The 23781-nt window shown below is 47.0% G+C and overlaps 1 protein-coding gene across 6 annotated transcripts in view; it reads left to right on the top strand.

The window, feature by feature from the left end:
- cep170aa (centrosomal protein 170Aa) overlaps window positions 1-23781 on the top strand; it is a 62999-nt gene that overhangs the window by 32873 nt on the left and 6345 nt on the right. For 2 of the 6 annotated variants that reach the window (XM_055890027.1, XM_055890021.1), the window contains exons 8-13: window positions 7793-8254; window positions 14276-14865; window positions 16884-17027; window positions 18898-19033; window positions 19151-20719; window positions 21046-21096. In XM_055890027.1, coding sequence (XP_055746002.1) covers window positions 7793-8254; window positions 14276-14865; window positions 16884-17027; window positions 18898-19033; window positions 19151-20719; window positions 21046-21096 — 2952 coding nt within the window. Of the gene's footprint in view, window positions 1-5182; window positions 5451-7792; window positions 8255-14275; window positions 14866-16883; window positions 17028-18897; window positions 19034-19150; window positions 20720-21045; window positions 21097-23781 lie in introns of those variants that run through there. The other 4 variants (XM_055890024.1, XM_055890023.1, XM_055890026.1 and 1 more) reach the window with 3 other exon arrangements.

Here is a 23781-nt window from a genome sequence, read left to right as displayed (position 1 = left end):
AAACATAGAAACACAAAACATAGAATGCCCACCCCAACTCACGCCCTGACCAACTAAACACATACAAAAATAACAGAAAACAGGTCAGGAACGTGACACTTTGTCCCCATGTACAGTTGCAAACCGTAGTCTGGCTTTTTTATGGCGGTTTTGGAGCAGTGGCTTCTTCCTTGCTGAGCGGCCTTTCAGGTTGTGTCGATATAGGACTCATTTTACTGTGGATATAGATACTTTTGTGCCTGTTTCCTCCAGCATCTTCACAAGGTCTTTTGCTGTTGTTCTGGGATTGATTTTCTCTTTTTGTCACGATCGTGTGGCGGATTAACGGACCAAAATGCAGCAGTTGGAAAATATGCCATCTTCTTTTATTTTAACACGAAGATGAACACGACACAAAAACACTTTAACAAAACAACAAAATAACAAAACGACCGTGAAGCTACAAACGTTGTGCACAAACATACAGGCTACTAACGTTCTTACATAGACAATTACCCACAATCAATGAGAGCCTATGGCTACCCTAAATAAGGCTCCCAATCAGAGACAACCGAAATCAGCTGTCTCTAATTGGGAACTCATTCAGGTAACCATAGACTCTCCTAGATAACTAACCAACATAGACAACTCTAGACATATACACTCAACAAAAAACCATCTACTACACCCATTAACCCCTTTACCAAATAAACACCCAAAACAACAAAACATAAACATTCCCCATGTCACACCCTGACCTAACTAAAATAATAAAGAAAACAAAGAATAATAAGGCCAGGGCGTGACATAACCCCCCCCTTGAGGCGCGAACTCCGGGCGCACCATACACAGTCTAGGGGAGGGTCTGGGTGGGCTCCCCTCCACGGTGGCGGCTCCGGCTCTGGTCGTAGTCCCCACGTCACCACAGTACCTAACCACCTCCTAGGCCTCCTCCAAACGACCCCCCTCCACATTAACCCCATTGTATTAAGGGGCAGTTCCGGACTAAGGGACAGCTCCGGACTAAGGTCCAGTACCAGGGTAAGGGGCAGTACCAGGATCAGGGGCAGTACCAGGGTAAGGGGCAGTACCAGGGTAAGGGGCAGCACCAGGGTAAGGGGCAGCACCAGGGTAAGGGGCAGCTCCGGACTGAAGAATGGCAGCTCCGGACTGAGGGACTGCAGCTCCGGACTGAGGGATGGCCCATGGCTGGCTGACGGATCTGGCTGCTCATGGCTAGCTGACGGATCTGGCTGCTCATGGCTAGCTGACGGATCTGGCTGCTCATGGCTAGCTGACGGATCTGGCTGCTCATGGCTAGCTGACGGATCTGGCTGCTCATGGCTAGCTGACGGATCTGGCTGCTCATGGCTAGCTGACGGATCTGGTTGCTCATGGCTGGCTGACGGATCTGGCTGCTCATGGCTAGCTGACGGATCTGGCTGCTCATGGCTGGCTGACTGATCTGGCTGCTCCTGTCTGGTTGGCGGCTCTGGCAGATCCTGTCTGGTTGGCGGCTCTGGCAGATCCTGTCTGGTTGGCGGCTCTGGCAGATCCTGTCTGGTTGGCGGCTCTGGCAGATCCTGTCTGACGGACGGCTCTAGCGGCTCCTGTCTGGCTGGCGGCTCTAGCGGCTCCTGTCTGGCGGACGGCTCAGTGGGCTCATGGCAGACGGGCGGCTTTGCAGGCTCATGGCAGACGGGCGGCTTTGCAGGCTCATTGCAGACGGATGGCTCAGATGGCGCTGGGGAGACGGATGGCTCAGATGGCGCTGGGGAGACGGATGGCTCAGATGGCGCTGGGGAGACGGGCAGTTCAGTCATTGCTGTGCAGACGGCAGACTCCTGCCGGCTGAGGCGCACTGTAGGCCTGGTGCGTGGTGCCGGGACTGGTGGCACCGGGCTGGGGACACGCATCTCAGGGCTAGTGCGGGGAGCAGGAACAGGGCATACTGGACCCTGGGGACGCACATTAGGCCTAGTGCGTGGGGCCGGAACTGGTGGTACCGGACTGGGGACACGCATCTCAGGGCTAATGCGGGGAGCAGCAACAGGATGCACAGGACTCTGGAGACGCACAAGAGGCTTAGTGCGTGGTGCCGGAATTGGTGATACCGGGCTGGAGACACGCACCATAGGACGAGTGCGTGGAGGAGGAACAGGGCTCTGGAGACACACTGGAAGCCTGTTACGTGGTGTAGGCACTGGTGGCACTGAACTGGGGCGGGGAGGTGGCGCCGGAAATACCGGACCGTGCAGGCGTATTGGCTCCCTTGAGCATTGAGCCTGACCAACCTTACCTGGTTGAATGCTCCCCGTTGCCCGACCAGTGCGGGGAGGTGGAATAACCCGCACCGGGCTATGTAGGCGAACCGGGGACACCATGCGTAAGGCTGGTGCCATGTAAACCGGCCCGAGGAGACGCACTGGTGGCCAGATATGTAGGGCCGGCTTCATGACATCCGGCTCAATACTCAATCTAGCCCTGCCAGTGCGGGGAGGTGGAATAACCCGCACCGGGCTATGCACACGTACAGGAGACACCGTGCGCTCTACTGCGTAACACGGTGTCTGCCCGTACTCTCGCTCTCCACGGTAATTACAGGGAGTAGGCGCAGGTTTCCTACCTGACTTCGCCACTCTCCCTTTAAGCCCCCCCCAAAGAAATTTTTTGGGTTTTCCCACAGGCTTCCTACCGCTTCGTCGTGCTGCCTCCATTCGCCGGTATCCCTCCTCGCACTGCGCCAGAGAATCCCAGGCGGGCTCCGGCACTCTCCCTGGGTTGATCGCCCACCTGTCGATCTCCTCCCACGTAGTGTAGCCCAGATCCTTTGTAGGTTCCTTTTCCTGTCTCCGAGCTAGCTCCTCATATCGCCGCCTCTCTGCTTTCGCTGCCTCCAGCTCAGCTTTGGGGCGGTTATATTCTCCTGGTACCTCCCGGTCTAAAATTTCCTCCCATGTCCATGAATCCTTGTATTTCTCCTGTTGCCGCTGGTCATGCCGCTTGGTCCTATGGTGGGTAATTCTGTCACGATCGTGTGGCGGATTAACGGACCAAAATGCAGCAGTTGGAAAATATGCCATCTTCTTTTATTTTAACACGAAGATGAACACGACACAAAAACACTTTAACAAAACAACAAAATAACAAAACGACCGTGAAGCTACAAACGTTGTGCACAAACATACAGGCTACTAACGTTCTTACATAGACAATTACCCACAATCAATGAGAGCCTATGGCTACCCTAAATAAGGCTCCCAATCAGAGACAACCGAAATCAGCTGTCTCTAATTGGGAACTCATTCAGGTAACCATAGACTCTCCTAGATAACTAACCAACATAGACAACTCTAGACATATACACTCAACAAAAAACCATCTACTACACCCATTAACCCCTTTACCAAATAAACACCCAAAACAACAAAACATAAACATTCCCCATGTCACACCCTGACCTAACTAAAATAATAAAGAAAACAAAGAATAATAAGGCCAGGGCGTGACACTTTTTGCACCAAAGTACGTTCATCTCTAGCCTTCCTGAGCCATATGACGGCTGGGTGGTTTCATGGTTTTAATACTTGTGTACTATTGTTTGTACAGATGAATGTAGTACCTTCAGGCGTTTGGAAATTGCTCATAAGGATGAACCAGACTTGTGGAGGTCTACAATTTATTTTCTGAGGTCTTGGTTGATTTCTTTTGATTTTCCCATGATGTCAAGCAAAGAGGCACTGAGTTTGAAGGTATGCCTTGAAATACATCCACAGGTACACCTCTAATTGACTCAAATTATGCCAGTTAACGTATCAGAAGCTTCTAAAGCCATGACATCATTTTCTGGAATTTTCCAAGCTGTTTAAAGGCCCAGTCAACTTAGTGTATGTAAACTTCTAAACCACTGGAATTGTGATACAGTGAATTATAAGTGGAATAATCTGTCTGTAAACAATTGTTTGAAAAATGACTTGTGTCATGCACAAAGTAGATGTCCTAACTGACTTGCCAAAACTATAGTTTGTTAACAAGAAATTTGTGGAGTGGTTGAAAAACGAGTTTTAATGACTCCAACCTAAGTGTATGTAAACTTCCAACTTCAACTGTAAAATTGCAATATTATTGTGAAAGCAGTGCTCTTATGTGCAGTAGATGGTATGTTGTGACCACTGACCTGTCCTTATCTCTGGTATTGAGAGGCCCACAGTAGAGGGCAGTTGACTGGTCTGTCAGCCGTTGTTGATATGGGCAGCATCCCCAAGGAAAGTGTCACAAACAGTGGGCCTTCCTGACCAGTCTTTAGTGACAGCCCCAAGCTTCAACAGAGTGCACTGGCATGTTATGTATGTAATTGTAAGCCATGTCTCTATGGCGGCATTAAAACAGATCTGGGGTTATATTCATGGTCATTCAATGTAAATGATATGTGTGCAGTGTAGACAGCTTGCAGTGAGCGTGGGTGGTAGGCTGGTAGTGGGTGCTGAAGTCTATAGAATACCCATATAATGTTATGGAGTTCTATGTGATTGTGTAGAAACTGCTCCGTCTTCTCATTCAAACTGCACTGAATCTGAAAGCACTCACACCCTCCTCCTCGAATGCCACTTAAGGGAAGTCACTGAGGACAACACTCTCTCTGTTCAAAACAAGACACCATATCCACCCTCCTCTCCTCACCGTCCAGCTACACTCGCTCTCTCTCTTTTTCTCTTTCTCTCGCAGGGGCATACATTGTGAGTTTATCTAGCCAAGGAACCTTCAGCTTTGAATAGCATTATCTGCAGGCATTCTTTAGTCAACAAAGGGAACTTCGACTGGTGTGGAGGAGAGATAGAAAACCTTTTTAATGAATCAGCATTATTTTCCTAAAAGCCTAGTATCTTGGGAGCCCAAAGAAGGCACATAATAAGGGTTACGCCAATAAGGTGTACGCACAATACAGTTCCCCACATCAAAGAGCCAATTTATAATCTAATCTCCTCCCATAGCTATTTCTGTAGTGTGGAGAGGGCATAATACCCCCACTTGCCCTAGTAGAGAGAGGCTAACTAACAACAGAAGGTAGCAGTGGAGGGGAAGTGAGATAGTTTAGAGGAACGGTCTCATGTACTATTGAATAGATTCTGTTGTAGCCGCCCCCAGCCCCCATCCTTATGTATTGTCACTCAGGGCTATTGGGTTACGCCATTGCACCAGCTCTCACAGGGCGCTGAAACAAACCGCTTTCTCCAACACTGAAACTCTCATTCGCTATCTAGTCTATAGTAACTTGCTAAAGTAGTAACTTGCTAAAGTCCTTATAAATATTTTTTTGCTAATTAGTCAATTTAAGGACATAGTTTACTGGGAATCCGAACTGAGGCTTTAATTTTGAAGAGGGAACCACCTCTGCCTGAACTTGCACTTTCTTTGGTCACCTGTGGCTTTTCAGGAGGATATTCAGTCAGTCAGGCCGTTTCAGCTTTGAGGTATGTGTTCTCACTTTTAAAGGCACTCTGGTCACTTCAGGGCAGTGGATTAATGAGTGTAAAACACCTAAAGTCCTGCCAGATTACTTAGATGTATTATATTGTTAAGTATACATTTGGTTCCTGTCATTAATATGTAATGACATGGGTGTTGTTAGTAATGCTTTGTATGTCTCATGGACTCTAATGTACAGTAGTACACTGAGTGTCCATGTTAAATGAATGGCCACCATGACCCTCAGTGCTTTTGAGTTGAGTTTTCACATCAGTCACATGAGTCTTAATCATTAGAGGAAGGGTGGTAGTATTTATAAAAAAGGGAAGTTCTGTGCTTAAGTTCTGATTGTCTTGTTCGGGGAAGCAGTGGGTGTTATTGATGCTTGGATAGGATGAAACCTGAAAGCACAGCCTTATTTACCGCCAGACCTGTTGGTGACTATAATCTAGGACCTGATGCAAGTGGTACCAGTTTGAAAGTACAGTGCCTTCGGAAAGTATTCAGACCCCTTTCATTTTTTTAAATGTTGTTACGTTACAGCATTATTCTAAAATGTATTAAAATGTTTGTTTTCCTCATCAATCGACACACAATAGCCCACAAACAATGACAAAGCAAAAACAGGTTTTTAGAAGTTTGCTAACTTGTAAAAAATTGGAGCAGGTTTTCATCAAGGAGCTCTCTATACTTTTCTCCTTTCATCTTTGCCTCGATCCTGACTGGTCTCCCAGTCACTGCCTCTGAAAAACATCCCCACAGCATGATGCTGCCACCACCATGCTTCACCGTAGGGATGGTGCCAGGCTTCCTCCAGACATGACGCTTGGCATTCAGGCCAAAGTGCTAAATCTTGGTTTCATCAGCCCAGAGAATCTTGTTTCTCATAGTCTGAGAGACTTTAGGTGCCTTTTGGCAAACTCCAAGCGGGCTGTCATGTGCCTTTTTACTGAGTGTCCTTCGTCTGGCCACTCTTCCATAAAGGCCTGATTGGTGGAGGGCTGCAGAAATGGTAGTCCTTCTGGAAGGTTCTCCCATCTCCACAGAGAAACTCTGGAGCTCTGTCAGAGTGACCATCGGGTTCTTGGTCACCTCCCTGACCAAGGCCCTTCTCCCCCGATTGCTCAGTTTGGCCGGGCGCCCAGCTCTTGGCGGTTCCAAACTTCTTCCATTCAAGAATAATGGAGGCCACTGTGGTCTTGGTGTTTTGGTACCCTTCCCCAGATCTGTGCCTCCACACACAATTATGTTTCGGAGCTCAAAGGACAATTCCTTCAACCTCATGGCTTGATTTTTGCTCTGACATGCACTGTCAACTGTGGGACCTTATATAGACAGGTGTGTGCCTTTCCAAATCATGTCCAATGAATTGAATTTACCACAGGTGGACTCCAATCAAGTTGTAGAAGCATCTCAAGGATGATCAATGGAAACAGGACGCACCTGAGCTCAGTTTGGAGTCTCATAGCAAAGGGTCTGAATACTTATGTAAATAAGGTATTTCATTTTATTTTTTTTATTTTTTTATACATTTCCAAAAATGTCTACAAACCTGTTTTTGCTTTGTCATGATGGGGTATTGTGTGTAGATTTTTTTATTTAATCCATTTCAGAATAAGGCTGTAATGTAACAAAATGTGGAAAAAGTCAAGGGGTCTGAATACTTTCCAAAGGTACTGTAGTTCTCTATATGGACAACATTATGTCTCATTTCACAATTTTTTTTACTTTGTTGAAAGCCCCAGTTCGTTGCAGACATGGGGAGTTTATCTGTTTTCAAAAAGAGACAAAAAGTACTTTTAAGTTGAAGTGAAAGATAAAACTTTCAAGAAAGATTTGGCTTTATAGGGGGTCGTAAATCCCTGTAGGTATTATATCTTCAATATTTGACTTTGATATAGTTCCTTTACTCTGTTAGGAAGAAAATGTGCAAAGCCAACTTTTTTGTATGTTACATGAACAACACAGCTACTCACTTTGTCATACATATAAACCAGATGGTCCAATCAGATCATCCATCATCTCCACATCCCATAATGCCTTGCTACTTAATGTAATCAAATTAAGTTACACAATCATTATTATGTAATAGCCTAAAGGGGTTTTGATTGGCTTCCTCATCAGTTATTGTCAAAGTGGAAACTACATGGCTTTGTGCCTGTCTACCTGGGCCCCAGCTCAGCCTGACCTGTTATGTTTAGAGGGCTGTGTTCTGCCAGGGCCTCAGACACTGATTCAGACTAATGGTGAGACTCAGAACAGACACAGCTGAACGGCCCATGTGGGGCGCATGACCTCTGACCTCTAGATACTGATCCCCAGTGTTCTCCTCTCTGTGAACCTACAGACGGCAGAGAGCCTAAGAGGAGTGAGAGGCCTAGGGAGGACGGCCTGGACCCAGAGCCCAGCTACTTTGAGATCCCCACCAAGGAGGCTCAGATGGCCGAGGACAGCATTCATGAGATCCCCACCAAAGACACTGAGGGGGCTGCTGCTACCACCAGCGCCAGCCCTCAGGGCCACGCCTCCCCTCACGCCTTCACAATCGAGTTTGACGACACCTCCCCTGGCAAGGTCACGATCAAGGACCACGTGTCCAAGCTGACTCCGGACCACCGGCCCCGGCCTAAGAAGGCCTCCCATTCAGGCAGCAAGGACCTCAGCACCCTGCAGGCCGCCATGATGGTCTCTGAGAGCAAGGTGGCTGATTGGCTGGCCCAGAACGACCCCCCCACGGTGCACAGTGAGTCCACGGAGGACAGCAAGAGCATCAAGAGTGATGTCCCTGTCCACTTCAAGAGGCTCAAAGGTGAGGGCCATGGCCTGCCTGCTCTCCTCCCTATATCCCTGCTTGTCTTTCTCTCTGTCCCCCATCTGTTGCCAGATCAGCGAATGCACTTATTCCTCCCTATAGCTACACTACAGTATCTTCTACTAACTGTTCTACATCTGGCTTGCTAACCTCACAATTAAGCTGATCAACATGTGTTTTACTGCTAAAAACCATGAGTGTTTGAGTGTTATTTTGGGAGGTTTTTGGGGAGATCCTATAAAATGCATCCTCTTAACAAAGCTTATCTCTTACTCGCCACTAACAGATCCTAAAATGTTGGTCAATCTGATCCTCTAAAAGAAGACTTGTGTTTGACCCAGAAACTCCTAGGGCGCTATTCAATCTGTATCGCTGAAGCGTTACAGATTGCCCGCTAGAAATTAAAGGTAATTTACTATTGAGCTGACATATGCAGCGTTTGCTGTGAATGCAGTCTCCACTAACACGGGAACATTGCCTTTAAATTACAATCACGCTGTAACGCTGAATTTCCGCATTACGGATTGACAACAATAACAATGATATCTGTCCATTGGTGGGAGGGGTCCCAGAGGGAATGTCCATAGAGGAAGCATCAGGGGGGAAGTGAGAAGTGAATGAAACAATAATACAACTAATAATATATACATATTTACAACTGTAACAATGATACATCAGAGGGAGCAGGTAGCAGCCTAGCGGTGGCTAGTAGTTCTGTAGTTGCAATGGCGCCCTAGTAGCAACCTAAGCAGAGAGCTCCTGAAAATATGTACATATTTAATCGTTTTTAAGTGTTTTTTTATCAGCTGTTTTGTTTTTGATAACGTTGAGTTTTATTGCATATTTCTGGTGGTTTTGACCCACAGATTTGCAGATGGACTGGCAGGTCAACTCGTTTCGACTTGGCTAGCTAGCTGGCTAATCGTTTTTGTTTGAATGATGCATCTGGACACTGTATCAGCTTTTGTGTTTCACCTGGCTGCTGGTCCCTGATGTTTTGAAAACATAAATTGAAGTCACCTGAAGCTTGAGAGGAATGGGAGATGCAGTAGAGGAATGCAGAGCTGAGGCAGAGGGCTCATAGTGAGGACGACTGGCTACTATTCTGAACTCTGTGGAGTGAGCTTTCTGGCGCCCAGAGCTGCTTAGGCAGAGGGCTCATAGTGAGGACGACTGGCTACTATTCTGAACTCTGTGTGGTGAGCTTTCTGGCGCCCAGAGCTGCTGAGGCAGAGGGCTCATAGTGAGGACGACTGGCTACTATTCTGAACTCTGTGTGGTGAGCTTTCTGGCGCCCAGAGCTGCTGAGGCGTCACCCAAGTGGGTACCATACATTGGGAAGAAGGAGAAGTCCAGTAGCTACATGACTCAGGCTGGTTCCCAGAGTACCCCTTTATATGATTGTCACCAGACTCTTCATCAACCATCTCCCTCATCACCTTCCTCTGATCAAGCCATGAACTGTCCATCTCCATCTTTGGGGGATGCATGCGCTCAAAGACTTGGCCTCTATTGGTTGACCTATAGTTAGGTCAACCAGTACATCACTGCATGTGATGTACTAGCTAGCTAGGCTACTCAATGTGATGTACTAGCTAGGCTACTCAATGTGATGTACTAGCTAGGCTACTCAATGTGATGTACTAGCTAGGCTACTCAATGTGATGTACTAGCTAGGCTACTCAATGTGATGTACTAGCTAGGCTACTCAATGTGATGTACTAGCTAGCTAGGCTACTCAATGTGATGTACTAGCTAGGCTACTCAATGTGATGTACTAGCTAGGCTACTCAATGTGATGTACTAGCTAGGCTACTCAATGTGATGTACTAGCTAGTCTACTCAATGTGATGTACTAGCTAGGCTACTCAATGTGATGTACTAGCTAGTCTACTCAATGTGATGTACTAGCTAGGCTACTCATGGTGATGCATTGCGTGTTGGTTTTTTGCTTTTGAAAAGTACTATAGACATTTTATAAATGATTATTATTATTATTATTATTAAATTCCCAAACTGGCCCTCATACAATCATGTCCACCTAATCATCCCCAGCCTCCAATTGGCTCATTCATCCCTCCTCGTCTCCACTCTAACTATTCCCCAGGTCACTTCTGTAAATAAAAATGTGTTCTCAGTCAACTTACCTGGTAAAATAAGGGTAAAATAAACAATTTAATATATAAAAAATTTTAAATATTCAGCAGCCTGATGGTCTGGGGGTAGAAGCTATTGGCCGACTGACAGTTTTGCCATGATGCTCCTATACTGCCCACGTCTGAGTGATGGAAGCGGGGAGAACCGGCCGTGGCTCGGGTGGCTGAGGTCCTTGATGATCTTCTTGGCCTTGATGATCTTCTTGGATTTCCTGTGACACATGGTGTCGTTCGGCTGAGCGTACCACCCTCTGTAGAGCCTTGCGGGGAGCGGTGGGGAAGTTGCCGTACCAGGCTGTGATGCAGCCCGACAGTATGCTCTTGATGATGCTCCTGTACAATACTGTGAGGGCCTTCAGGGACAGAGAGAATTTCTTCAGCCTCCTGAGGTTCAAAAGTCGCTGTTGTGCCTTCTTCAGCACGGTGTCCGCCTGGTTTGACCATTTGTTTTTCGCTGTCTCCACGGCGGCCCAGTTGATAAGGATGGGGTCATGCCCAGCCTGGTTAATCCTGAAGTCCATAATCAGCTCCTTTGTTTTGCTGGCGTTGGCACCACATCGTCAGAGTGCCTACCTCATGTCTGTGGGTCGTCTCGTTGCCGTTGGTAATCAGGCCTAGTACTGTCGTGTCGTCGGTGAGCTTGATGATGAAGTTGGAACTGTGTGAGCTCATGCAGTCGTGGGTATACAGGGAGTGCAAGAGGGAACTGAAGACGCACCCTTGTGGGGCCCCCTGTAGCCTGATCTGACTTTCATCCTGGGAGAAGGCTTTGCTCGCTACTCATCTTAGTGGTTTATCTAGCTGTATGATTATTCTCCTCCAGGAAACTCTGCTCAGACAAAATTCCCTATGAAGTCACACCATCTCCATGAAATGATAGGTGGCTGTCTGCACTATTTAAAGGTCCTTTATCTCAAATAGTGTCTGATTTATGTAATTCTATAAAGGTCCTTTATATCAAATAGTGTCTGTTTATGTAATTCTATAAAGGTTCTTTATATCAAATAGTGTCTGTTTATGTTATTCTATAAAGGTCCCCACCCTCAAGCAAATAGATGTTGAAATCCTTTTGTGTACTTCATATCACTGACAGAGACACCCACTTATCAAATCAAATCAAATGGCTCTCAGACCCTGGCCATGACCTCACTCTCCGAGGGCGTCTCAGGGAGAGTTGGGATATGCAAAAAACACATTTACAATTCACACATGCGAATAATACACACTTGTATAAATATACAGTAAATATAGGACAAATATAATCACCCTCCCACACACTTACGGCTCTCTACGTACAACCTACCACTCTGACTGGTGATTCTTCATACGTAAATCTCTCTGCCCTACATAAACCCAGAGACTACATACAGTATGGCTCTCTGCCCTACATAAACCCAGAGACTACATACAGTATGGCTCTCTGCCCTACATAAACCCAGAGACTACATACAGTATGGATCTCTGCCCTACATAAACCCAGAGACTACATACAGTATGGCTCTCTGCCCTACATAAACCCAGAGACTACATACAGTATGGCTCTCTGCCCTACATAAACCCAGAGACTACATACAGTATGGCTCTGTTAATGGCAGTCAGAATATTGTCTACTTCCTCAGGATTAGTCACCAGTACTTCTAAATCCCCCAGCCGTCTCCCAGCTCTGACACCCATTGTCTGAGCTTAGCATGGATGGCACAGTGGGCTACCTGCCTGTCTACCTCCCCCATTCTCCATTCTCCCTGCCTAAGGCACTCATTTCCTGCTGAACACCAAGGAGCCAGGCCACATCCATCCCATCTCCTTAATGATTCATCCACATAGTGCTTTAGTTGTGCTTTCCCTTTGTTTCATATTTTAATTGGAGCCTGAACACTATCTCTGTCTGCATCTTTATTACCATCACTGGGCCTTTTGTAATGCACTTTTTGGGTATGACAACATGAATCTCTCTCTCTCTTGCTCTCTCTCTCTCTCTTTCTCCCCACCTCTTCTACCTGCTAACTGCTGAGTAGGGTTATTTTGCTGTGGGATGCTATTTGACAGGACACAGGAGAGAGTGCGGGCTGGGCGCTTGCTACTCTTTGGAGCTGGCTAATTAAATGGCTGCTAATTTATGGTGTGCGATAGCTGTGTCTGGGGGTGGGGCGCAGACAGGATGGTATGAATAGAGATTTATGAAGCACATAGCAGGTATGAAGGTGAAGTCAGAGGCTGGGCTGCTGGGTGCTACAGTACATACAATGCTGCTGGACAATGCAGTCTTTCCAGTTTTAGGTGTGGCTCCTGTACTCGGTTTCTGGGGTTTATTCTGAAGCTGTGCCTTCCAGAGGCTGTGGTGGGAGTCTAGCTGTGGGACCGAGAGGAGGGAGAAACAGGGGTCGGTGTTGAGGTTGGAGTTGTCATGCTGCAGGCAGTCAGGACTGGGAGCTTAGGAGCCTGGTGTGTGTATAAACCGTACATGTGTGTCTGAGTCGTGCTCAGTGGTGCTCAGTGCTGCCGTCAGCCCCAGGGACAGAGAGCTGTGTGTGTGCCGTCAAGCGTGAGGACGGGAAAGCGAGACGAGCCAGAGGCTGCTGTGTTAATATTCATGTTCTCAGGTGGGTCTCTGAAACACAATGGATGGAGAGGCATGCGGTGCACGGGGTGCATGGGGACCGCCTGGAGATACTGTGTAGCTTTTACACTGCAAAGTAAGGGTTAACTTTGTTGTTTGTGATGTAAATTAACCAACAGTTTAATAATTATGTTACGTTTTGGTGGCTTTACTCACTTACTGTAGAAGGTTGTGAATGTTCTTGTGTGTTTTGACATTTTACATTTGTCCGTGTGTTAGAGGGTTAACGCTGCTGTGCTGTGTAGTAGGGTTAACTGTGTTGTTTTGTTGGCTGTCTCTTTATGTTGTATATTACGGTTAATAACGTTATTTGATTGGATGTGCCTCTGTGCTTTGTAGAGTTAACTGTGTTGTTTGTTCTGTACTGTGTAGTAGGGTTAACTGTGTTGTTTGTTCTGTACTGTGTAGTAGGGTTAACTGTGTTGTTTGTTCTGTACTGTGTAGTAGGGTTAACTGTGTTGTTTGTTCTGTACTGTGTAGTAGGGTTAACTGTGTTGTTTGTGCTGTACTGTGTAGTAGGGTTAACTGTGTTGTTTGTTCTGTACTGTGTAGTAGGGTTAACTGTGTTGTTTGTTCTGTACTGTGTAATAGGGTTAACTGTGTTGTTTGTGCTGTACTGTGTAGTAGGGTTAACTGTGTTGTTTGTTCTGTACTGTGTAGTAGGGTTAACTGTGTTGTTTGTTCTGTACTGTGTAGTAGGGTTAACTGTGTTGTTTTTGCTAGATGTGTCTATGTGCTGTGTGTGATGAGGTGGAGGAGTTGCAGTCTGACTCGTGTGGGCCCGGGGCCAGCCAGCTCTAGTCACTCAGAGACAGGCAGCGCTGTGAGGCTCCTAACAGTTCCTTTGTCTGGGGCTGCTGCATGAAAGGCCTCTGTCTCCAGAGTGGCCTGGTGATTTCTGCCTCTGAACCCACCACTGTCAGGTCTGATTTCATGCTATTTCCTGAGCCCCCGCTAAAGAATACCCACTTTCCCTCCTCCCTCCACCCTTCCTGCTCCTTCCTCCAACCCCCTCCTCTCTCCCCCTCTGCCCACTGAGGAGGCAGAGCTGGTATTACTGTGGCTGGGTGAAGTCTGGAGTGCTGCCGCATATTGGATTGCATCATAGAGGGCTATGGAGGCCTGTCCTTCTCGCTTTCTCGCGCTAAGTCATAATTAGCAGTTGAATGGTCAGAGGTTAGATGTTTAGTGTTTCCTGTATGCACAGTAACTCAGGTATGTGCTCTCCTCTTTTGGCCCTCCCAGGCAGCAAGCATGAGGACGGCACCCAGAGCGACTCCGAGAACGGGATTGGTCTGCGCTTCGGCAACCGGAGGCTGGCTTTGGAGGAGAGGCTGAGGGTGGCGCAGGGAGGACAGGGGGGTCAGGGGGGCCGGACCACCAGCAACAGGACCGCCTTCATGATCGAGTTCTACGATGACGACAACCCCCGCAAGCGACGATCCTACTCCTTCTCCCAGACTGCACCGCTGCTTGGGGGCGTGGCCGGGGAGGCTCTGTGCCCCACGCCCCCCTCCCACCCTAAGTCCCCCTCTACCACGACCACAGCCACAGACTTCAGCAAGGCCCCGTTATCAGCGGCACTGATAGCGGGTGCCCCCACGGCCGCCCGGGTCCTGATGAAGCAGAGGTCTGAGGACCAGAGCATAGGAAGGAGCTCGGTCAGTACGGGTCACCAGACCACTGAGCCCAGCCCCAGTGAGGAGGGTCTGAGGAACCCTCGGTCTCAGGGGGACAGGGAGCAGGAGGATGACCAGAGCGATAAGGGAACCTACACCATTGAGCTGGAGAACCGCAACCCTGAGGAGGAGGAGGCCAGGCGCATGATAGACAAGGTATGGTCAGCTTTCTGAAGTATTTTCACACACCTCAAGGATTTATCGTTATGGGTTAGGATGCTGTGAATCCGATTTTTATTTGAAAAAAAATATTTTCTGAATTGCAGGTAGGAAAGCTGACCTGGTTTGAATGGAAGAATGGCCAAGTTCTATGTGTCTTGAATTAACTGTATCAAAGGTCATGTTATTTTTCTTCAGTTTTCTAAAATGTTCTCCATAAATAACATCCACTAAGCATGCTGAGCTTTTGAAGCTGTAATGATCTGTCATAATGAATTATTACATCGCTATTTTCCGAATGAAAAGCATTTTACTATGTCCTCTGATGCTCTCTGACCCATGGGTAAAAGTATATTGGATTTAATTTTGTAATGTATTTTATTTCCAACTGAATGTGGTCGTTGCGAGACCATTTGAAAATATTTACATTGTACAATATGTAGTCTAACACTTTTATACACTGAAGGTCTTGATCAGGCACTCACTAATATACACATTTTCAATGGTATATTAACAAAGAAATGTTTCTGTCAGGAAATGGTATACCCAGCAGCATAGGTCTTTGCGCTGATGTGGTGATCAATTTCCCTTAATTCTCTCTGTTCCAATTAGGGTTAGCTCATATAAACAGCCATACACAATGAGAGAGTGACCTGCTGCATAACCTGGCTGTCACAATCCAGTGCAACAGCTGCCATAATAAAAAACACAGTTAACACAGCACAAGACTCATTAATAAGACTCACGCACAAGACTCATTCATAAGACTCACGCACAAGACTCATTCATTAGACTCACGCACAAGACTCATTAATAAGACTCACGCACAAGACTCATTCATAAGACTCACGCACAAGACTCATTCATTAGACTCACGCACAAGACTCATTCATAAGACTCACGCACAAGACTCATTCATAAGACTCACACACAAGACTCATTCATTAGACTCACGCACAAGACTCATTCATAAGACTCAACACACAAGACTCATTCATAAGACTCACGCACAAGACTCATTCATAAGACTCACGCACAAGACTCATTCATAAGACTCACGCACAAGACTCACTCATAAGACTCACGCACAAGACTTACTCATAAGACTCACACACAAGACTCACACACAAGACTCATTCATAAGACTCACGCACAAGACTCACTCATAAGACTCACGCACAAGACTCACTCATAAGACTCATGCACAAGACTCATTCATAAGACTCATGAGTAACTCCCTTAAGCATACACAATTTAGAAAAGATGAGCAGAAATGTCATCATCCATCCTCACCTTCTTCCAAATGCACTGTTCTATTGACACCTAGGGACTAGTTTATGATCATAATACCTTGCTGCAAAACAAGGTTAGCCTTTAGCTAGCGCTCCCTCTGAACACAGCATTCCACATGTTACATACCGCTGTAGAGCAAATCTAATGGGGCTCACCATCGAGCTCTCTCCATTATTCGATCGTCCTCCAGGGAGTTTAGAAAACTACCGGTTTGCTTATGTAACAGCCGCCTGCATGCTTTCTCATGCTGAATGAAAAGATTTCTAAAAGGGCGAGTCTCAGAAGTAGAGAAGTAAGGATTTACTGCTGGCTTAAGATTCCCCCCAAAAAGCTCAGTTTAAACTTTTCAACATGTAGCCCTGAGATGTCATTTTTGACTCATTAAATATTTATATGGGACTTAAAAGATGGTAATTTGGGCATGGAGTAAGTGGAGAGTGGGTGGGGCATTGGTTGTCAGATTTATTTAGAGCATAGACTGGGTAGTCTTCTCTAAACTAGAAGTGTGATGATGGTAATTCCTATAATTAGCTGACACAGTAATTGGCATACTGCTCCCTGTCTTTTTACATGGCCGTAATGGATGTATGAAGTGTGTGGGGGCAGTGCTTTGATCCAACTGGCCCTCATGTTGGTCCAATATCAGCCACCTTTGTCTATGTAGTAGACTGCCGTGAGTGGCAGTGATGAGTCATGAAGCTCTTTATTTTCTTGATGTCCAGGTGTTTGGGGTGGAGCAGAAACAGAATACGTCTGTCTCAGGACCAGTAGAACACCAACAGGGAGAAGCGGGGAAGGAGAAGAAGGAGAGGAGGAAGACCACAGAGACGGGAGAAACTGCGAAACCAAGCTGCCTTCCATCTGAGGTAAAACACCCCTTCCATGGAGACACAAATTATTATACCCAATCTCTCACAGCTTTTAGTCATCATAGTCACCAGGCTACCAACACCTGATAGCATCTACAGTTGAAGTCAGACGTTTACATACACATAAGTTGGAGTCATTAAAACTCGTTTTTCAACCACTCCACAAATTTCTTGTTAACAAACTATAGTTTTGGCAATTCGGTTAGGACATCTACTTTGTGCATGACACAAGTCATTTTTACAACAATTGTTTACAGACAGATTATTTCACTTATAATTCACTGTATCACAATTCCAGTGGATCAGAAGTTTACATACACTAAGTTGACTATGCCTTTAAACAGTTTGGAAAATTCCAGAAAATAATGTCAATGCTTTATAAGCTTCTGATAGGATAAAAAAGCGTGTGTGAGCAAGGAGGCCTACTAACCTGACTCAGTTACACCAGCTCTGTCAGGCGGAATGGGCCAAAATTCACCCAACTTATTGTGGGAAGCTTGTGGAAAGCTACCCGAAACGTTTGACCCAAGTTAAACTATTTAAAGGCAATGCTGCCAAATACTAATTGAGTGTATGTAAACATCTGACCCACTGGGAATGTGATGAAAGAAATAAAAGCTGAAATGAATCATTCTCTCTACTATTATTCTGACATTTCACATTCTTAAAATAAAGTGGTGATCCTAACTGACCTAAAACAGGGAGTTTTTACTAGGATTAAATGTCAGGAATTGTGAAAAGCTGAGTTTAAATATATTTGTCTAAGGTGTATGTAAACCTCAACTGTATCTCATTCAGTGATGTGATGCTTGAGAAATGTAAACATTACTGAGATTCATTACTATGACCCTGACGTACTAGGGTGGAGTCACTCGCTGTCTTTTTCTGTGACCCTCAGATTCCTTCTCAGGGACGGGACAGCCTCTGAAGACTGTTGAGTGTTAATATGCCAAAATAGCATTTATTTTCCAGTGGAACTCCCATTGTTTTCGTGTTATGAGGGGAATGATGCACAAACCAGAAATGAGTGACAGAGGCCTGTCTAAAGTGGCATATCTATTTACTCTAAATGGAGGAAAGCAAGAGCTCCTGATTGCATAAAGATGACTCTGTTGGAAGGGGAGTAGTGGACTAGTTGTGTCAACCAGGCACTCCCTGACTTGACCACTTCCTTGTTATTGACAGAGTAGGCCACTCAGTGCCTGACCTAGTTCATAGAGCGATGAGAAATTACACTTTTCCCCCTCCAGGCAAGTTCCATTCAAGCACGAGGGGAGGAAGGAGACTTTATATACAGTAGGCTACAATAGTCTATCTGATGTATATGTGGATCTCTGATCTCGATATTCTGTTCAGTACTATTTCTGCTTTAGCTTGTGATTTTCTGATAGGACTCCATGCAAAGGAATACACTTTGGCTCTGTGAAAACAATATATTCTCCTCAGTAGCACTAGAGTGTAATAAAAAAAACTGATATAGCCAGAGACAGATCATTTGACATTCCCATGCTTAGTTTAAAATGTGAATCAGCTAATACATAATGAATATGATTTGACTCTTCAGGCTCATCACTGAAACATAAGACCATTCAGAGGTGAACGAATGGCAGCAGCATTGTGTTCTGTGTCCTGCTACATGTGGATACTCCTTCCAGCTCTATGTGGCCAGTAGCAGGGACGTGTTGATTTGCTAGGTTAACTGTGTCTTCCCACAGCCACTATATCTCAATGGGGTGAAGTGCCATGAGTCTGTCAAGAGAGACTAGGCTAACTCTCTCTCTCTCTCTCTCTCTGTCTCTCTGTCTCTCTCTCTCTCTCTCTCGCAATCTCTCTCTCTTGCTCTCTCTCTCTGTCTCTCTCTCGTCAGAGTGTGTCTGAGAACCCGGTGGCAGTGGGCAGTAGTCGCTGGGTGTCTCAGTGGGCCAGTCTATCTGCTAACCACACCAGGACTGACCCAGAAGGGTCTGGGGCTGAGTCACCTGCCTTCGTCCATCAGCAGAGAGGTACAGTAGGGCTCATATATTTACCAAAACCAGGATCATGTGGATCTGCATCTGTATTAGTGAAGGTGTATTTTCTTCTATAAATGTAGCTTTACTATTTTTGTTTATTTCTACCAGAAGCGGATGCCTTTGAGTCGGGCGTGTCCATCCGAAGCGCCAGCTCTGCCACCTCCAGTCTCACCGAGCGCAAACGCAGGACCCTCCCCCAGCTCCCTATCGACGACCCCCGGGCTAAGCCAGGGAAGAGCTTGTCCGGCCTAGGCCTGCATCGCTCAGAGATCGGGGAGAAACAGGACACGGAGCCCCAGGAGAAGAGCCAGGTGGAGCATAAAGGAGATGGGGCATGCTTCACCTCCGTAGAGGAGGGGGATATGATGAAGGGCAAACAGAAACAGACCAAGGCCCCGCTACAGGCCTCCTCCAAGCCCCCTCTCAGACCTATGAGCAGCAGTGAGAAGAGGTCCGAGGAGAGAAGGAGGTGGGCGGAGGACAGGATTCAGCACCACAGCAAAGAAGGAGGGGACGGGGGGGAGAAGTCAGGGGGCAAGCCTCTGGTACGCCAGGGCAGTTTCACCATCGAGAAGCCCAGTGGTGTGGTGCCCATTGAGCTGATCCCCCGGATCAAATGTGGTGCTGGTGTCCTGGGCCGCGAGCGCAGCGACTCTGTGGGCAGCATGGACACAGCCACCCTGCTGAAGGACACAGAGGCTGTCATGGCCTTCCTGGAGGCCAAGCTGAGGGATGAGAACAAGCTGGACAGAACCAACCGGGCAGGTTCCATCTCCCCCGAGTCAGACGTGGACACGGCCAGCACCTATAGCCAGGCAGCAGGGGAGGGAGAGAAGAAAGCAGCCCACCAGAAACGCCGCTCCCTAAGCAGCCTGCACAAGGAGAAGAGCAACCTGAGCTCAACCTCCAAAACCGCTGCCAGCACCAACGCCCGCGAGCGCCTGGAGAGAAAGACCAAAACCAGAACCGATCCCAGCCGGCCAGATGTCCGCCGCTCCGTCCAGCCTGCCTCCTCGCGGGCACGCCAACCATCCCAGGACCTCACGGATGACGATCAGACCTCGTCTTTCCCCATCTCCGACATCCTCTCCTCTGATCAGGAGAGTTTGTATAGTCGCTCGTACGGCCGCAGCCACTTCACCTCTACGGATGACCTGCTACATTCAAAACTGGAGGTCAAATCCAGCAGCAAGACCAGCTCCAGTAAGTCCAGTAAGACCCTCCAGGCCGCCACAGCTTCCTCTCTGGGGAAACAGGCCTCTCTGCCCCAGCCACGGCCTACCAGAACGTCCCTGCTCCGCCGGGCCCGGCTGGGGGACACGTCCGACACGGACCTGCCCGATGCAGACAGGATGTCTGTGGCCTCCGAGGTGTCCACCACCAGTTCCACATCCAAGCCTCCGTCTGGTCGTAAAGGCCCCTCACGGCTGGACATGCTGGCCCAGCCCAGGAGGACGCGGCTGGGCTCCATCTCGGCCCGTAGTGACTCAGAGTGTACTGTGGGCCGGAGCAGCACCTCCTCCCCTCGCTTGTCTGCAGAGACCGCCCTGCGTCTGGGACTCCGCTCCTCCACCCCCACCGACAACAAAATGGCTCCTCGCATGAGGGCCAACAGTGTGTCCAAGCTGACCGAGGCCAAGTCCAGAATCAGCCCCTCCGTCCACAGCACTCCCTCAGGTGAGATCCTGCTCTCATCTCCGATACATTCCCTCTGATATAAGGTACAGCTTGAAACATTCAGTATTCTATTATTTAATGTAAAAAACAGTTAAGGGGTAAAGGAGCAAGTCAAATGCTATCTTGTGTGTTTTTTCCCCAGCCTTTTGTCTCCCCCCATTCTGGTGTAAAGGAATGTTTAGCATTTTTCCACTATTACATCATTGCAGTTTTTGAATAGGCTCGCCCTGCTTCTTGTCCTTTCTTGGTCATTGTTTGTCCTTGTCCATGTGTGTTTTGTGATCAGTGTAAATCACTCTCATTGTCTGGCTGTCTGTCCTGTTCAGAGAGCCCTCAGCCTGAGCCTGAGCCTGACCCTTCAGAGGAGGAGCTCATGGGTACTGTACCAGAGAGAGCTCTGTGTGTGTGTGTGTTTAGTGTGGTGTGTTAAGTGTGTGTATGATGTGTCCCTCTCTTCAACCTGCCATTACAATGATAACCCTAATGCTCTACTCCAACCTTATATCTTATTGGAACTGTTTATGTCTGTTAGATGTAGAGGTACCCTAAATTACTATGGACACAAGTTTCAAATTGGATAGAATTGTTATTTGCCCAAACCCTCTTATTGGCCTAAAGCTGACCAATCTTTTATTCATTCTTAGTTGCCAATAAGCTAAGAGTTACAGAGCCAAAATGATTACATCAAGTGTTACTGAGCCAACCTAACATCATTGCTGATGCAAGACGAGCAAATGTTGTGGGCAGCCCTGGATTGTGTTATTTAGTGGCTGTACTCCGCCTAGTGGAAATATTAATTTAAGACATTGTCATAGAATATTAGAACTTGTCATATAGTTAAGTAAAATGTTACTACAGTGAATCCAATTAATATATTTGAAATCTAGAGAGAGCATTAAGTCATCCATGTACAGGCTACAGGCCATTAGGCGCAGATGTGACATTGTGATCCCACTGGGTACAGACATCAGTTCAATGTCTATTTTTAATTTCACCTTTGGTTGAGTTGTCAGCTAACGTGAATTCAATGTGAAATCAACAAACAAACAAAAAATCACTGTGTTATTGGATTTAGGTTAAAAGTTGGGTGAAAAAAGACATTTTTCCAATCAGTTTTCCATGTTGATTCAACATCATCACATAGATTTTTTGTTGTTGAAATGACGAGGAAACAACGTTGATTCAAGCTGTTTTTGCCCAGTGGGATGGCTTAACACATTCCCTAAAATGAGTAACTAATCCACCATGAGTGTGGCAGTGACCTCACCTTCTAACAGAGCAGTACACTCTTAGAAAAAAGTGTTCCAAAGGGGTTCTTCAGCTGTCCCCATAGGAGAACCCTTTTTGGTTCCAGGTAGAACTCTTTTTGGTTCCAGGTAGAACCCTTTTGGGTTCCATGTACAATATAACTCTCCGTGGAAAAGTTTCTACATGGAACCCAAAATGGTTCTACCTGGAACCAAAAATGGCTCTTCAAAGGGTTCTCCTATGGGGGACAGCTGAATAACCCTTTTAGGTTCTAGACAGCACCTTTTTTTTAAAAGAGTGTCGTCACTGGAAACAGGAAACTGAGACAGTCAAGCACTGGATTCAGGTCTACCTAGGAAGATACATTACAATCAATCAATTAAATGTATTTATAAAGCCCTTTTTACATCAGCAGATTTCACAAAGTGCTAATACAGAAATCCAGCCTTAAACCCCGAACAGCAAGCAATGCAGATGTAGAACCACGGTGGCTAGGAAAAACTCCCCTAGAAAGGCAGGAACCTAGGAAGAAACCTAGAGACAAACCAGGCTCTGAGGGGTGGCCAGTCCTCTTCTAGCTGTGCAGGTGGAGATTATAAGATTACATGGCCATTAAGGCCAGATTGTTCTTCAAGATGTTCAAATGTTCATAGATGATCAGCAGGGTCAAATAATAATCACAGTGGTTGTACAGGGTGCAACAGATCAGCACCTCATAGCCGAGCATTCAGAGGTCGAGACAGCAGGTGTGGTAGAGAGAGGGAGAGTCGAAAATAGCAGGACAAGGTAGCATGTCCGGTGAACATATCAGGGTTCCATAGCCGCAGGCAGAGCAGTTGAAACTGGAGCAGCAGCACGACCAGGTGGACTGGGGACTGCCATGAGTCATCAGGCCAGGGAGTCATGAGGCATGGTCCTAGGGCTCAGGTCCTCTGGGAGGGGAGAGAGAGAGAGAGAGAAATAAAGAAAGAGATAATTAGAGGAAGTATACTTAAATTCACACAGGACACCAGATAAAACAGGAGAATTACTGACCCTAGCCCCCTGGCACATAGACTATTACAGCATAGATACTGGAGGCTGAGTCAGGGGGGGTCGGGGGACACTGTGGCAACATCCGACAATACTATAACTTACTATAACAATATATGTTAATATTGTCTGGCTAGAGGGAGAGAGCAAGTGGTATACCTTCTCTGATTATGTGCCACTGTTAAAACCATATACATTTCCACCACCAGACCACTTTCCACCAGCCTCATGTCAGGCTATCAGCCTGCATTCCACCAGCCTCATGTCAGGCTATCAGCCTACATTCCACCAGCCTCATGTCAGGCTATCAGCCTACATTCCACTAGCCTCATGTCAGGCTATCAGCCTACATTCCACCAGCCTCATGTCAGGCTATCAGCCTACATTCCACCAGCCTACATTCCACCAGCCTCATGTCATGCTATCAGCCAACATTCCACAAGCCTCATGGCAGGCTATCAGCCAACATTCCACCAGCCTCATGTCAGGCTATCAGCCAACATTCCACCAGCCCCAAGTCAGGCTATCAGCCTACATTCCACCAGCCTCATGTCAGGCTATCAGCCAAAATTCCACCAGCCCCATGTCAGGCTATCAGCCTACATTCCACCAGCCTCATGTCAGGCTATCAGCCAAAATTCCACCAGCCCCATGTCAGGCTATCAGCCTACATTCCACCAGCCTCATGTCAGGCTATCAGCCAACATTCCACCAGCCCCATGTCAGGCTATCAGCCTATATTCCACCAGCCTCATGTCAGGCTATCAGCCTACAGAATATCT

The sequence above is a fragment of the Salvelinus fontinalis genome, chromosome 30, assembly GCF_029448725.1.
Source record: "Salvelinus fontinalis isolate EN_2023a chromosome 30, ASM2944872v1, whole genome shotgun sequence".
NCBI lineage: Eukaryota > Metazoa > Chordata > Actinopteri > Salmoniformes > Salmonidae > Salvelinus > Salvelinus fontinalis.
This window is presented reverse-complemented; position numbering and strand designations above follow the sequence as displayed.